The sequence below is a fragment of the Leiobunum rupestre genome, chromosome 10, assembly GCF_980474605.1.
Source record: "Leiobunum rupestre chromosome 10, qqLeiRupe1.1.hap1, whole genome shotgun sequence".
Taxonomy (NCBI): Eukaryota; Metazoa; Arthropoda; class Arachnida; order Opiliones; family Sclerosomatidae; genus Leiobunum; species Leiobunum rupestre.
The window spans coordinates 36,383,625-36,400,490 of NC_143393.1; the positions used below are offsets into that span (position 1 = coordinate 36,383,625).

Consider the following 16,866-nt stretch of genomic DNA (forward strand, 5'->3'; position numbering starts at 1 on the left):
TCGAGTCGAACAACTAAAAGCGTCAAATAGATTTACCGAGGAGACAAACCCTTCACTGGAAACACTCGGCTTTAAGTATATTTCGGACACGAGAGCCGAATTGAAGGATTACACATTTATACAAATAAACTGGTATTTGTTGCTGACCAGGAATTATGAGATAATTCGTCTAATAAATGACCAGGATGATAAAATTAGCGAATTAGTAGATTAGTCCATTATAAAAAGGGATAAAAACCCTAAAACAAATTTGGAGAAATTTAAAAACTTACAAATAGATCGTACCAAACAAAAGACGCGAAACTCGGACCAATAGATCTTCGAGTGAAAAACTAAACTAAAAATAAATAAAATAAATAATAATAAATTAAATGGACTAATCTACTAATTCGCTAATTTTATCATCCTTTGCATTACAGTCCATAGGTGGTTCCTTTTAACGTTACATATAATAAATGACCAAATGTATTCGGGTACATATCCGTAGAATACTGTGGCCGACAGCGTAAGTTAGTTCTAAAACAAATCTGCAGAAAACTAAACTAAATAACTACAACTAAGAATAAAAATATATTTAACTTTAAGGATGTATGAATTAAATTAAAAAAAATTCGGTTTGAATTTTGTAAACGATTCTGCTAGTAAGAAATACCTTCTCATTAAACGCGTGATTACATAGATCCACCTTCAAAATTCAAAACGATTGTATAACCCTTTAATATGCTAGATTTCCAGTGACGTCAAAAATATAGATTAAGAGAGGTTCTCTCTAACGAGGCCTAGTTCTACCTGAAATTTATCTTATATCTCTCAACAGAGATGTCTGGCTCGAGGTATTTCGTCTCTTACTATTTTTCTTCTGAAACGCCTATTCGCGACCGAAAACTAACGCAACGCCCCCTTTGGTTCGCCATTGGAACCAAGATAGATTAGTTTTTCCTCATCGTTATTCGTAAATTTTAATAAATAATGATGATTGCTTATAATTTAATAACCTTATTTAAAGGCGAACGGCCAGGTTTTTCCAAATATGGCCTTATTTCCGTATTAAAAGATTAACAAGACCTTCAATATACTAACACGTACCTTTTTTTTGTCTTGAAAACATAGCTTTTGGCCCAAAAAGTTGAAACGAAAAATAACGCCAGGTGTTTGGGTTTGAATTTTCGCCGCCATCTTAGGGGCTGCCGCCAGCGCCCCTAACCCCGTATGAGCGATTTGCGAACTATCCTAACTTTTAAAATCGCGCAATTTAGGCTTAGGTCTCTTATAACTGGAACGCGCCGCGCGTGGGAAACATATTTTTCGCGTCTTCAGCAGCGCGCGCTTTTACGTTGTTTTTCTGTCTCACTGACTTCTCACCAGGTGTCGCGGCGGACGCGCGCTTTTCGATTTCCCGAAATTTCTTTATTTTATTAAAAATTAACCACTCAATATTTTCGCCATAAATTTTAGTTTTTAATGGGCTATAGGGCTATCTAACTGGTTAAAGCTTGACCGTTCCCCTTTAAGAAAAAACGTTATTAAGACCCTTAACTAGCGCCGTTACGCCATCTAGATTCGTTTCGGTCGCGAATAAAACGTCAATGTGAGCTTGCGAAGGTAATAATAAATAATAATAATAATAATAAACAGCTAGGCTAATACTCGTCTCCAGCAAATAACATTAGCATTATAGGGAGATGGTCACTTCTCTCATAAGATATATTATATACTTTTGGTTTTAAATTGTATGATATTTAAGATAGGGGCGTGAAATACTCCCTGCGTAAACGACGCTCTGACTCTGGATACTTCTGTCGCCAGATATATCTTATATATTTCTGGTTATACCTTTTACGATATTTATGATATGGACGCAAAAATATCCACAAAGTGCGCTCTGATCTCTGGTGACGGTACTGGATGGATTTTAAACATTTATAACATAGAGATAATTCTCCATACACCACTGGCCAATGACCACCCCGAGTGAAACAATTAGGCCTAGGATGGATAATAAATCAGCGCAAAGTTTCGTCAAGACAAGCCGACCGAAAGTCAATCGTTTATCGGTCTGCTTTTATCATATCGAAACACGTGTATACGTCAGCCTGAGAGAGAGAGAGAGAGAGAACAAGGTCGGGCAGGGCGCATGCGCCGAATCTTTGGCAAGCGCTTTTTGGCGCGAGCCGAGAGAGTAACGTATCATCCGTCAAATTACTAAAGTTGCAATTCTTGAGCTCGAACGTTGGCTACTCTCTCATCTCTCAGTGGCGACAATGTAGGGCTACATCATAGACGATTGTCTGAGAAGCTATTAAGCCAGTACCGGACAAACGGACGTAGTAGACGAGTAACGAGTGGGTGGGAAAACGTCTTCCAAGTGGCCGCGTTTTTTCGCGTCTCATCCATTCGCGAATTAAGAAAGGAACGAGTCCACATGATTACTCTCAATTGCCAGTAATTACAAGTACTTTGAGAAGGAATCAAATGTGATGTGGAAAAACAGCCGGTTTATTCTCTGTTTTGGATCTTATTTCGTCTAAGGCGGCTAGATTATGTCGGGTTTTCTTCTCGCATTGTTTTGTTTCATATGGAGCGCCGGACCAAGAATGTCAAACGCCCAAGGTATGTTTTTATTAAACTATATTTCCCAGAGAATGAAATCGAATATAGTGCGGACAAAATCGTTTAGTTGTATTGCAAAGTTTTAGCATTACAATTTTTCACGGCGTTTTTATTTTGTTAAAGAAAAGCTTGTTTACATTTGAGTAAAACATTTCGGATGGTGAACGTTTTTTAAAAAGCCCAATCGAAGGTTTTTGAAGCCTTACAAATTATTGGGGCTCATGCAGATGCCAGGCTTGGAAATAAGTTTTATTTCTAAACTGGTATATTTGGCCAGTGACTCCCAACTCTTGAATTATTTAAGTGGTCACGTAGACCAGTTAGTTAATAATACGGTAGATAATTTTGAATTAATAAACTGGACACTGGACCAGTGAACCCCTAGCTTTTGAATAAAAAAACTGGTCCGAGCAATTAATAAACTGGTCTTTGACCCAGTGACCCTCGCTTATTTCCAAGCCTGGCCCATGCAGATTAGGGGCCCTGGTTTGAAAAAACGAGAAATACTTATCCCAGGTTGCTTTCCGATAAAGTATAGTTACCCCCAGTAGTAACGGCTCTCTTGGGCCCGGAATTTATATTTTACCGGGGCCCGGACCAGCGCGCGACGTCCCTGCTCCACGTAGTGATGTTTCCTCAAATTAAAAAAAATTAAAAGTAGAATTTAATTGTTAAGTGTGGTTCATAAGACAAAATCGTTCTTTTTGAACCATCTTCAAAACCAAGAATCTTAAAAAACCGAGCGTCAAAAACAGGGAAATTGCCGCCCGGTGTGAACTAGACTTTAAAATGACGAACCGAATTCCGGACTTTTGCTGGTGTTATTACAGTTTTTTTTATTTGGGTTATGAAACCACGTAAAATATCGGAGAAATCTGACGTTATAAAGTTTTCGAGGTTTTCGGAAAAATATTCATATTCACGTAATATCGCCAAATCTATTGCCCATATCAGAAAGTATGGCGTATTAAGACTTGAGAAAATGCTTAAAACAAAGTTACGACGCGTATAAAGTTCAGTTACGATATTATTATTCTCAACTGTTATAAGCCAAATCCAAATTGATTACGTAAATAAATTAATAAATAAATAAATAATAAACATAAATTTGGACCCTCTTAAATATCACCAATGAACTCCTTTGCGTTTAGAATACTTTTGTCTTCAAAATATAGAGTCTATAGCAAAATTGAAATTTCAACGACCAGGTCAGCGACACCTACAATGGGCAGTCCCACTGGGAGAAGTAGGCTAGCTGCTTCGCTTCCGAAAACAATACTAGTCTTTTAAAGTCCATCGTCCCCGCCCACCCAATAAATACTTACTAAGTACCATCAAGTAGGCGTATGGCCACATTCGCGTCAGCTGCAGCGCTTGGGCGCTCGCCCCGCCGCTTACGCATAGAGGTCGCTAGGGGTAATAAGATCGTCAAATGGAGTCATATTTACGAGATTCTCGCCCAAGGTGCACGCGTATACTGCCAATTCGTAACTTATCCGTCGTACAAAGAGTAACACGACGGTGGCGCAAGGAGGTGAACATATGTTTCGAAGTTTCATCTAACGACGGTATCTTTAGCCGCGGCAGTTTCCGGAAATAACGTTTTGGCTAGATTAATTATTACGTAGAAGGGGATTCTCAAAAATGATTTATACTCCGCGCCGCTAAGCCAGCTTTCGGGTTATACGTTATTCATTGGTGCGAGTAGCGTCCCTTCCGCGAGGCGGACCAAATTTTAATTAGCCAATTAAAAATCCCGAAAAATATACGCCACCTGACGGACTGGTACCGTAGTTTCCATTGTTTGTAGATATTTATAAGAATTAAGATATTAATGATCGACGTTATTGTCGGAATGTTAAATCTGAGCGATTTTACAAAATTTACATATTAAATGAAACTTTAATAAAAGTTGGGCTTTTCAGATTCGATTATGAATATTATTCATTTTAACGCGCTTCGTTTGCTTATCGCGAAATTGGGCTCAGTGAAACTCTAGAGGCTCCGGAAATGTCGTTCGAAGTTAATTAATTATACCTCCTTCAAATATTTGTTTCAAACTACTTTGGCAAACGTTTATACGGCAAATTAGTTTCGTTACTTTTGGTTGGTAATTCTTTACATTTTTATGGGAAGAAAAAATATTACATATTCTAAAACAAAATAGTCAGGGCCGGATTAACCAATAGGCCGAATAGGCCTGGGCCTAGGGCACCAAGCCTACAAGGCCCTTGTAGGGTTCGAAAAAAATAAAAGTACAACACTTTAATCATTTGCTTTTCACAAAATATTTTCCGGAGTTATTTTAGTAAATGCGTCCACCCCTATGAACCAAAAACGTTTGATTGTCACATTCTCTGACGGACTGCCGTCTAGCCCCTCCCGTCTGACGACATACTAAATCTGGGAGCAAAATGAATTTTCCTTCCATTTCTCAATTATAAATTGAGGAAGAAAGGGGGGCACCAAAATTAACTTGGGCCTAGGGCCCCATAAAGTCTTAATCCGGCCCTTAAAATAGTTCTTTATTGGAGAGAAAACTATGATATGTATTCTGAAATTTTGTTAAGAACAATTTTTTTATTAACTATTATAATTATTGTTTAAATCAATTTTAAACTTGACGAACCAACTGAAAACAATACATTTTGATAATTTGTAAAATCATTTTTACGAGAATGGCGTAAGATAATAATGATTTTTAATTTGCTCCTAACAGTTACAACAAACAACATGAAATAAATTAAGATCAAAACTAAGGCTATTTTCTGAATTGGAAAAGTTAAAATGCAATTATAAAATTCAAGATTTTAAGTTAAAATTGTGGTAAAGTTAACTAATTTTATCGATATAGCTATGGACGTGGTTTGTTTTATTTTATTAAATAAATAATAATATTAAATCTGTTCAGAACACATTTCCAATTTACACCCTTAAATATTTAATAAAACCGGAAGCCTATAATAAGAGAAGCCTCTAACTCGCCCAAAATTGTGAAACGCCTCGTTTTGGAACTAGAGGTATTCGGAGGGATACAGATTTGTTAAGGCGATATGTGGCCAGAAAATATAGTCCTCTCGGTATATTCATACCGAGGGACTTCAGGGGTACAAATCAGCTGTGAAATCACTTGAAATCACGTAAATTTAGTAGCTTTAATAACTTTAATCAATTAAATATTGAAATAACTTGAAATCTGAAATCAGATTACAAAATTTCTATCATTGGAATGATTGGCTAGCCCCTCCATTCATACGCGAGCGGTAGCGGAGAAAACATTCCAAAAATTGCAGACGATTCTTTACATTTTAGCTCGTAGAATTCCCATAGGATTTTGCTGGGGATTTTAAATTTTGAGAGACTCGCCTCGTTTTGATTGAACTTGGTAATTTCTACATTATAAAGGTAATAAATGTTAAAACTATTATTTGCTATCATAAGTATATAAACTAATGAACAATAATCGTGAATCTGAAGGCGATATCTCCGTATAATTTTCTCAAAACGCTTTGAAAAACCTTAATCCTTGCCCGCCTTTCGCGTTTAAAGTTTCAAACCAAGGATGATCTATATCTACGTTTCAGGTTTGCCAACCGACGTTTTGGAGAGAAAACTACTTTTTCGCTACAAAGACTAAATATAGCGCTCACTAGATTCGCTAGTCCTATTTCTTCTTTGCTCCGTGTCGAAAACAAGACGTTTCAAAAGTTTTACGTTGGCGGTGTAGGGAGTTAGAGACTTCTCTTATTATAGGCTTCTGATAAAACTTAATTAAAATCGGCGTTTTAAGTCTCACTTTAGCCATTGTGTTTGATACTTGTAGCGCCTTATAGTTTCAGAGACTATTTATTTAAGGACTACTTAAAAAATACAGCGCGATGCTTATCCCATCTGGTGGCAGAAAACGTTACTAAAACTTCACAGATTTGCCCTAAATGAGTGACCTTATATATATATATATTCACAAGATTTGATATACTCAGGGTTCAAAAGATCGAATCAGCCCGAACCACAGGGCCCTAAAACAGTAATTTGAAAGTCTAGAATGGGTTAGGCACGTAATTGTTTACTCATTACAGTTTCGTTCTGATGCCAAATTAGGACATTTACTTAACAATCTTTAGAAGGCCTAACAGCGAGCAAATGAATTTAAGAACTACTGCGGGCTGCTCATTAAATAGTCTGTCACTAAAATGGATCAAATTGCAATCCAAAATCTATTTATAAAGTAGTTAAATCAACTTTAGTATCATCTTACAAACAGAATTAGATTCAAACTGTATGTGTTCTAATTAGATACAACACTATGATCAAGTCATTTTCATAATAGACATTAAAGCAAATGTCGGTTCTATCATTGCCACCTGTATTATGATAAGGCCCTTGTTATTAGAGGTGGCAATGTATCTGTCTGATTCTTCGAAAAAATGACTGAAGAGCGTGGTGCCATCTATTAACGGCCAAGGAAGCTAAAATTCAAAATAGCGAAACAATAACGTCGTCAGAGAACCATATCATCATTAGACAACCATTGTAGAGTATACTTAGTAGACCTTAATCTAAATTATATATCCCATATAAAATATATTTATAATTCCTAAAATTTAAGTTATTATGAAATTTACAAACGAGCCAATCAACGCGAAGGGAACTGTCCTGAATTTTGGGTCATAATGTAGCTTTACCATCTGGTTTTGATTTCGACGATAGCGACATTTGTTGGAAAAAAAATTACTTCACGTGGAGCCGACACTTGCTTTAAATATACTTTGGGTTCCAGGTTTGGCATCTTTCCTTGGATTGCTTAGTCCGGTATTAGGATTTACGTGTACAACATCGGATAACTCGCTAAAAAGCGTCAAATGTAAAAAGATTCTTCTAAAGATGGTGCTTACGAGAATGCTATGAAACGTTGTACACTAAACCTTTGACAATAAATATTAGTTTTCACACGAATTCGCAACAATATACGAAGGAAGAAAACATTTTATTTATAATTTAAAAGGAAATATTTCATCGGAAATTAACTTCTCTGAAATTCATTTTCGTCCACAAAAATATCATTCTGTTTATTTTCTTCAGCATCGAGTAAACTGACTAGAATATTAGCTGCCATTTCTATTTATAATATCCCCACTTTTTGAGCAAGTGAGAATGCTCGGAGGCATTCTGACTCTTCTCATGAGAACTCGTGAGAAGAGATTACGTCACTTCCTGCGAGAAGGACCGTCAAAATTTTAAGAATTGGGAATTCTCACTATCAAGGGAAGAATTCTTAGAATTTTGACGCGCCCATAAATCTATATCAATAATTATTTTACTTACGCACAAATGACTAGTAGAAAGCGTATGTTTAAGTCATGTAACTCGCTTAATGATCTCCCCTGATCCCCCACGACCTGACATCAAATGGCTTACAACTCCCAAAAGCCGCCGCTCTGACTCGTAAGACAAACGAAAATGGCGTATCCATCACAATGGCCGAACCAAAATATAATCACCGTAATTTGAGAGTCAAGAATTTGTTTGAAGCTTAATTGTTTACTCATTAGAGATTCGTTTTGATACAAAATTAATACCAAACCATCTTTAAAAGGACTAACTAAACAAAGTATTTAAGCCGAGTCAGCCACTAGACGTGTTTGGCTACATGTTTTGATGGAATGTTGTTGTATTTTAACGTAACAGTGGCGCACCCAGGATTTTTTTATGGAGGGGGCCCAGATTGATCTAATTTAATTTATTCATTTTTCAGTGAAATAAGAGCAATTAAGGGGGAAGACTACAGTGGCCATTGTCTACTTTCGCGCTATTTCAAGCTGAACTCTTTTAATTTTGTATTTTAATTTATAAAATTAATATTTAAGAGTAGAACAGCCTCTTGTTTAGTGCTTAAAATAATTTTGACAATTTAAAATTTAAAAGTAATTAAATTATTACGTTTTAACTCGGACCCCCGGAGCTAAACAAGTTGGGCAAGCGCCCAAACTACCCTTTAGTTAGGACCTTATATCTCGTTAACTATTAATATTAGAATTATCAAAATTATTATAAGCACTAGAGGAAGGTTCAGCCTAATAATAAAAATATAATTCAATTATGTAATTGTTAAAACAGAAACGTTCAGCTTGAACGAAAAAGAGGCTTTTACTGTATTCTTCCCCCTTAAATGAAATAAGGGTTAATTTTCATGTTTTTAGTCGTCACTATTTCTTAAATAACTTCAAAAGTTCGAATCCGATTTGCAGAATGGAACTAGATTTGTTTTCTGAGTGTGATCACGCGTCGAACAAGCGATATAATTTATTCATTTTTCCGTTACGTCATTTAGGAGGGGTTTTTCTATTTCCGGGTTTGCTCACGCCCAAATGGTGCTAGCGCATTATTTTCGTGACCGTATTTTTTTCAAAAAGCCGCCAGTCGATTCTCTACATAAAATAGAAACAAAATGGCTGCCAAGAGAAAACGGCTAGAAACGTTTGATCGGGGCTGTACCTTATAACTTACTTACTTTGTCATGGGCCTTAGAACTAATTTAAAAATATCTTTTTATTTCGTAAGATCATTTGGTACGTGAAATCTGAATCGCTGTGAAAATGCTCAGCGAACCGATCTGAAAAGCTTCGACGAGTATGATGAATTAGGCCTAAGGTGGTGCCTTGGTATTAGCCTATTATTTATTTATTAGTGCTTGATCCCAACGTTGCGGGAGCTCTCGCAAAGTTTCTGGTGGTACGTGTGAACGCGCTCTTTATCAGGTTAGGCCCGAGCTAAAGAAAGAGTTGGGTGAACGTGTAGATAAACAGTCGGTGTACAACAAGACTATACCTTTGAGTTTTCTAACGCTGGCTTAAACCTAGGAGCAACAAACACAGCACCCCACACATGGAGAACGCAACCCGTCAAAAGTCGTCTATTTTCTTGTGTACAATTTTCCTTGGTTAGACGCTTTAGCGCCTGCTGCCGTCGGAAGGGGAAAATTCGGAAATTGTCTTCCCCCCGCCCGTAAAACGTTCAGCGTAAAAATTTGTACACAACACTGCGTTAGCGTGTTTAAAGGCTAGCTGCGTTCTCCTTGTGTCTGTTGCTCCTAGCTTAAACTGTCTAGTTGGTTCATCTAGGAAACGTATAAAGTTATTGAACGCGTAGACGCATTATAATTTTTAGAGATTTAGTTTCTGTTAAATGTCTTTTAATACATCGAAAACGTGTAGGCGAAACTTGTAGCTGAGTGTAGACGTAGCTTTATTCTGTGCAAGCTTCACTCCTATACGTTCCTCCGTTCACGTTTTCAAGAGGGTGGCTTGTAACCTGTCACTTAACTCGCTTTCAATTGGCCGATTAACCAACCGTATCAGCGTCATGACTTAGATTTGCCGATTGAGTAGTTCGTGTTTCAACAAATGGCGCTGCCACTCAAATTTTGGAAAACTCTAAGGATAATATTCTTAGCTTGTTCGGGGGTGTGTTCATTGCCATGGTAACGCGTTTAGGTCGGCCATGACATTAACACGCCAATGGTGGTCACGTGATAATTTCGTAGAATCGTGTGGTGTTTTGCCTCGTGATCTGTGATGTGAAATAATGTCATGGTGGCCGTTTTAAGACGTTTTGATAGTCTGTTAAATTATTTTTCCGTTCTTCGTCGAAAGATGGCGGTACTAGTCTATGAAATTAGGAGATTACGAAATTGTCATGACAGTACGTGGGATCGGTCAAATTCGAGTAAGACACTCTGCGAACTCGGTGTACACTACCGTACCCATAGATATAGGAAACGTGTATAAAGGTCTAGATAAAATATTTCAAAGGGAGTGAATACGGAGGTGACAACTAGCAGAAACGCGTAATTTCTGCAGGCTATCCTTATAAGGCGCTATCTATCGGTAAGAAAGCTCGTGCTATAGTCGCGAGAGCCATTGTGACCTGCTTAAAAATTATACTAAAAGTCACCAACAGATGGTGTCTAAAGACTACGGCCTGTGGAAAGGTCCAGCACTTAGTACTAAAATGCGCTCTTGGTCAAGTGCCTTCGTCGGTGTCTGCTTGGTGTAAATTCCGTATTTTATGTTAGGCTTAGACGCCCCGAAATTTATCTAGATCTTTATATACATTTCTTATATCTATAGCCGTACCTTTGACGGTGCTAAATGGAACTCGTGAACTCTGGAAAATATGTACCTTTAATAATAATAAATAAATATTTAATATTTAAATAAATATACATAATTATTTCCCCACATAAGAAAACTTGTTCGTGGGGTTTTTTTTTCATTACAATTCTAATAACAATATTTACAAAAATTTAAATATATCTCAAAGAATAACACGTCAATATAATTTCCGTTTACATAAATCATAAGTTTCAAACAACCATTTTCTAACTAATTTTTTATACAATGCAAATGAAGTCTGATTTCTAGCTAAACTTGGTAATTGGTTAAATAAATATACCCCATATGAGAATGCATGATTATACGCGTGACTACTTGACACTTTGGGCGGAACAATTTTGTTATCAAACTGAAATCGCGTTAAATAGTTAAACCTATATTTACTATTAGTATTATTAGTTAAATTTTTGTAAACAAAATCTAGACAGGCAAGATTAAACAATTGATCAACATTTAAAACCTTGCACTCTTTATATAAGAGGTAAGATTGATAGTCTATCGGTTTATTCATACAAATTTTAATGATTCGATTTTGGGCACTGCAAATACGACTGTACAAGGGCAAAATACACATTTCGCAGTGTCGTATAAGGCAAAATACACATTTCGCAGTGTCGTATAAGGCAAAATACACATTTCGCAGTGTCGTATAAGGCAAAATATTTCGTAAAAAATAGATTGTAAGATATAAATCTTAATTTCTTTACTATGTTCGTGCTAAATGCACGAACTCAGTGAATAGATTATCTGAGACTGTCTTACCCCTCCGTCAAATTCAATTCTTCCCTCATTGAGGTAATAAAGCGAGGCGCTGTTGCTGTTAGGCTTAGAGTTAGGGATTAGAAAAGAGGAAACCAGATCAAAGAAATAGGGTATAAATAGTGTAGAACGTTTTACTATTTTCGGTACAAAGAGAACGCGGTTCCAAACATCAAAGATTAAAATTTAATTATTTCCGAAAAAAAAGAGGCCTTGAATAATTCGTAGCGGGGAATTTAAGAGCAGGGAAAATCCTTAAACTAAATCAAAAGCAGTTACAGCTAGGCCCTGCAACAAGATCCTATTCAATTGCCTATTCTGTAGGAAGAAAAACCATAAACAAAGAATGTTTCCGTAACGCTTAAAGTTTGCTTCGAAAATAAACTTGGACGTTAAAGGTAGTACGTTTTATAACTACATTAATATTACTTACTAACAAAAACTTGCTTTAAGAAAGTAATTTGAGTTATATATAACCATAAGTAACATAATAACAATAAGTATGGCACTTCCTATTGCTTTAATGCTAATTTTCTAACCGAACCTTTTTTCGGCACTGATACTCTCTTCAAGTTGTGGCTTGGACTCGCGACCTACCGTTTTGCAAGGGCGTATTTAAGGGGGGGGGGGGGTTGGGGGGTTTAAACCCCCCCCCCCCCGAAATGCTGAAGACTGGGGGGGCGGTGCCTAATAAAAATCAGTGAAAATCGTTCGTCAGCACCCCCCCCTTGAAATTTTCCCTCAAAACCCGCCCTGAAATAAAATCCTGGATGCGCCCTTGCCGTTTTGGATGACTACTTTTTGATAAAAATTTAAGCCTAATATCGGAGAGCACGTTCTGGAGTCGCGAGGTTCTTTGGAGTTGTTTTGAAGCCCGCGTGCGAATCACGCGTGATAAAAAAAACGTTTTTAATTTTTGTCATTTTAGCCTAATATTGCGCCTATCTATCGGAAACCAGATATTTCGGCTTAGCGGAAGTCTCGCGTATTTTAGACACTATAGGGCTCTGTGCTGAGAAAACATCTTGATTACGCAATAACTATGAAAATCAGTTTAGTTGTAAATCTCGTTAATTATCATACTTATTGTTATTAAGTTACTTATGATATAACCAAGAATGTGATCCGCCATAAATATGGAAAGCGTATTTTGTAAGTCCCTTTTATCTAGGCTCTTGGTTTGTGGCTCAGAATTTGTTGATATTTGGCAACAGAACCTTCTTGGCTCTCATATCAATTGAACGCGTCTTAAACAAGTTGGCAAGCCAAAATATACCTCTCCTCGGAGGAGTTTTTAATTTTCAGTGAAGCGTAACTGTATCCGTGGTTCTGCGGTAGAACGCTAACCTGTCGGGTTCGAATCTCAGCCTAAGAAAATATTATACTGCACCCAATGGCAAAAAGAGGGCGTTTTTGGAAAAACCTTTTCCCTGATTCTAAGAAACTGCGTACGCAGCGATTACACTTTGCTCCGAAAATGCGAACGCGTTCGCAGCTCAGACAGACAGACCCACAGACAGACACGGCGGTTGTATAACCCCTCCTAGGGTACAAAGTCCCCTCGGAGAGGTAAAAATAGTTTTAAACAAGATTCAAGTATTCAATTTAACTTTGAACAAATCATATTGTACATTAACTTAATAAACTCAAGAGGAATTTTATTAAAAACTAAGTTTTCGAGTTACTTGGTCTTGGAAATAAGGTAGCCAAACGCATAAACGTTAATATAAATTACTTTGTAGACAAACCAAAATTTTCAAGTTACCTGGTTTTGGAAATAAGGTAGCGAACCGTGAAGACATTAATTTAAATTAATTTGTAGACCAACCAAATTTTTCGAGATATCTGGTTTTGGAAGTCAACTAGGTTCGACATTCACTTAATAAATGCAATTTGTTTCTTAAGGTATTAATTTTTTATTTTGGTGAGAGACGACTCAAAAATGTTGGTTAGATTTAACACGAGGGGTAGGTCACTCCGCGAACTCGGTGTACACTGTCGTACCTCTGACTGTGCTAATAAGAGTCCGTACCTTTAACAGTACTAAGTACTCGAACTCGGTGTACAAGTCATCCGAGAGTGTCTTACCCCTCGATTTAACACCACCTTTCTCGCGTCAGCCGAAACGATTTCCGTTAGGCCTAACACGAGTTTTTTGCGTCAACCCAAAAGATTTCCGTTAGGCCTAACACAAGTTTTTTGCGTCACCCAAAAGATTTCCGTTAGGCCTAACACAAGTTTTTTGCGTCAACCCAAAATATTTCCGTTAGGCCTAACACTAGTTTTTCGCGTCGACACTCTCACCCCATGCTCTCACCATCGCGGTGTTTTTAGGGAAGGTGCTCGAATTATTGCTGGTCACTTATTTTAGATATTCAACGATTGGAAATTCAATCAATGAAATGCAGTAATTCCGTAAGCTTTAAGGCATGTGATCCGTCATCTGCTTAGTATTTACTGTGATTGAAATAGCATCTAATGTCTTTTGTATGTAAATAACTTGGATAGGATAAACCGAATTTTATCAATTTCATTCATGAAATAGTATAGCAGAGGAAAGAGCAGACGATAAAATAGAACACGAATAATACCGTTGAAGGACCCTAAAACGTTAGCCCTCGTGTGGACAATAGTTGTACTATCGCGACCCACCAAAATTGAAATAAACGCATTTTTGGTGGAAAGATGTAAACAACTAATTTAAACCAACTCGAGACGACAGCTCTCCACGAACATTATCATTCCTACCTCCACCTTAATAGGCGCTTCAATAAAACATCTTCCCAGAAATTGCCAAGAAGTAATATTTCCGACAGCCAGGACTCATAAGTTACTATTTATATAGTGCTTGTTGAAATATTAGAAAGCTGGAAACTTTTCTCGAACATAACATCGGTTTTTTGCTAAGCCTTAACATGCCAAAAAAGTTACCTGGTTAAAAGGAAACACTTGTTGCATACCGTACTGCAAAAATAATACGTTTAGTTCTAAAGGAATGAGTTTTCATCTTTTTCCGAAAGATAATTTTATACGAAATGAATTAACTCTGCCTCCATGAGAAGCCTTAAAATTGCCCGGTATTATAAAAATATTACATATAATTTTAATTATTTATACCATAAGAGGATGATAATAATAATAATATTATCTTCTTATACTTAGTTTTAGTAACATTATATATTTTACCTTAAAATATATTATCGAAAATGAACATTAGTATGTTCCTTATACACGTGAGCCGACGCGTTTCTTATCTGACGCAAAATTCTCATGAGGGCCAAAACGCGTCTCCAATTGGCTAAAATATGACTTTTTGGCTAGCCATTCTAACCGTTTAACCGACCGACCGGAAATAGTTCCTTCCCAGATGAATTTGGAGAGGGGAGTAGAAACCGAGTATCTTTTATTGAAGCGTCCATTTTGGTGGGAAAACGAAAGTTAAACCAAATAAATCTACTCTGGCAACACTGCTATTTTTTTGCGAGTGATACATCATTGAGTTGGGAATATTAATCTAGAGATCCAATCAAATCTGCTCCCCGCGAAACAAGTTTTTGAAAATTACGAATGTGCCGTCTCCTCTAAAATGACGAGAAACGTTATCGTATGACCTGTGGCGCCATCCATTATTTTTGTGAAAAAAAATCTTTTTGCCGGAAAACGCGTCTTATTTGAACGAACCATTGAGAGATAGACGGCGCCACGGGTAGAATGATAAAGTTTTCTCGTCATTTGGGAGCAGACGGCAGTATTCTTATTTTTTAAAAACTTGTTTCGAGAAATACTGAAATCCGACGTTTTGATTGGACCTCTAGATTAATATTCCCAACTCAATGTGATACACCATGGATACACATTTGCCTGGCAGCTCGGTATCTTGCGCTGCCGAAAAATGTGTACTAAATTGATCGGTGGCTTTTTTAATCTCTACTTTGAATAGGTGTTTATATAAAGTACGGGATGTCATGGGCGCGTCAAAATTCTAAGAACGAATTCTTCTCTTGAGAAGGAGTTCTTCGTGAGAATTTAGCTCCGCGTGAGAACTTTCTATAAAGTGTCAAATGTAAAAAGATTTTTCTAAAGATGGCGGCGTACGAGAATGCCACGAAAGTAGTAAACTAAGCCAAATTAACTTACCATTCGGTTTTCTCTGAGATTCATTTTCGTCCACAAAAATATAATGCTGTTTATTTTCTTCAGCATCAAGTAAACTAACTAGAATATTAGCTTCCATTTTTATTTATAATTTTAATTAACACTGTAAGTGAGAATGCTCGGAGGCATTCTGACTCTCCTGAAGATAACCCGTGAGAAGAGATTACGTCACTTCCTGCGAGAAGGACCTTCAAAATTTTGAGAAGTGGGAATTCTCCATATAGTGCTGCTTGTAAGAACCTTGGGAATTCTCACCAACAAGGGAAGAATTCTTAGAATTTTGACGCGCCCATATGTGGCAATGTTTTGTCAGCGTCACTTGAAGGTAGAGAGCACGCGCTGCAGTCGCGAGACCTTCGGAATCTGAAACCCGCGTGCAAGTAAAGCACTTAAATAACTTTCGCTCGTGTTGCTAATTTTTATTGTTTTAATCTATAGAAACACCTATTATTATTACCAAGCAATAAAACCGATTAAGAAGTCAATTTTAAATCAAATCGCTTCAGCTGACGCTAATATTAAGAAACAAAATTTGAGGTGATTGCGGAGGAAGGTATTATTTTGGGAGAGCAATTCATAAGCGTCTTATTTCGCCGCTAAATAAAAGCGATTGCGCGATAAAAAATCTTCGGGGAAACGGTTTGAAAGGAATGAATCAAACGCGTCGGTGGTTTTCAAGTGACGTCGTCATCTCTATAGCGGAAAGCCAGTATGATCGCCTTATTTCCCCTTCACGCCTAGCCTTTGAGGCCTGGCGGCCATATTGACCAGTTTTCTCGCGAAACCCCCAAACGGAGAAGACCCCGGAGAGCGGCTAGAAAGCGCTTATTTTTATACGGCGCGCCACGAGGAGAATACCAGGCAATTCTTGAACTAATTTACGACGTTATTTTGGAAAAATAAAGGCAGATTCCCCCCGCTTAATATAAGCCATTACGAGAAACACCGCCTGAAAGACGGAAATAATCATAAAAATAAATAAAAAATCTTGAAGGCCCATTCGTTTCTACAAAACGCGTCTGGGATGTTATTTTCACATTCGGAGTTGAATTACGAGCGTAAGCCGATTTCATTGCAAATAAACGTACCCTTTGTATCAAAATGCTCTCCCTAGAGCTTTTACAAACAACTATTTACCGAATCGGAGCAGCTAATAAGAAGGATAATT

The 16,866-nt window shown here is 37.2% G+C and overlaps 1 protein-coding gene across 1 annotated transcript in view; it reads left to right on the forward strand.

Moving 5' to 3' along the window:
* Positions 1 to 2,216: 2,216 nt before the first annotated feature.
* The window catches only part of LOC149925545 (alkaline phosphatase-like), a 50,381-nt gene continuing 35,731 nt past the window's right edge, over positions 2,217 to 16,866 (forward strand). The window contains exon 1 of the mRNA XM_090160732.1: positions 2,217 to 2,610. Within this exon, the coding sequence (XP_090016858.1) occupies positions 2,541 to 2,610 (70 nt within the window). The 5' untranslated portion in view covers positions 2,217 to 2,540. The remainder of the gene's footprint in view (positions 2,611 to 16,866) is intronic.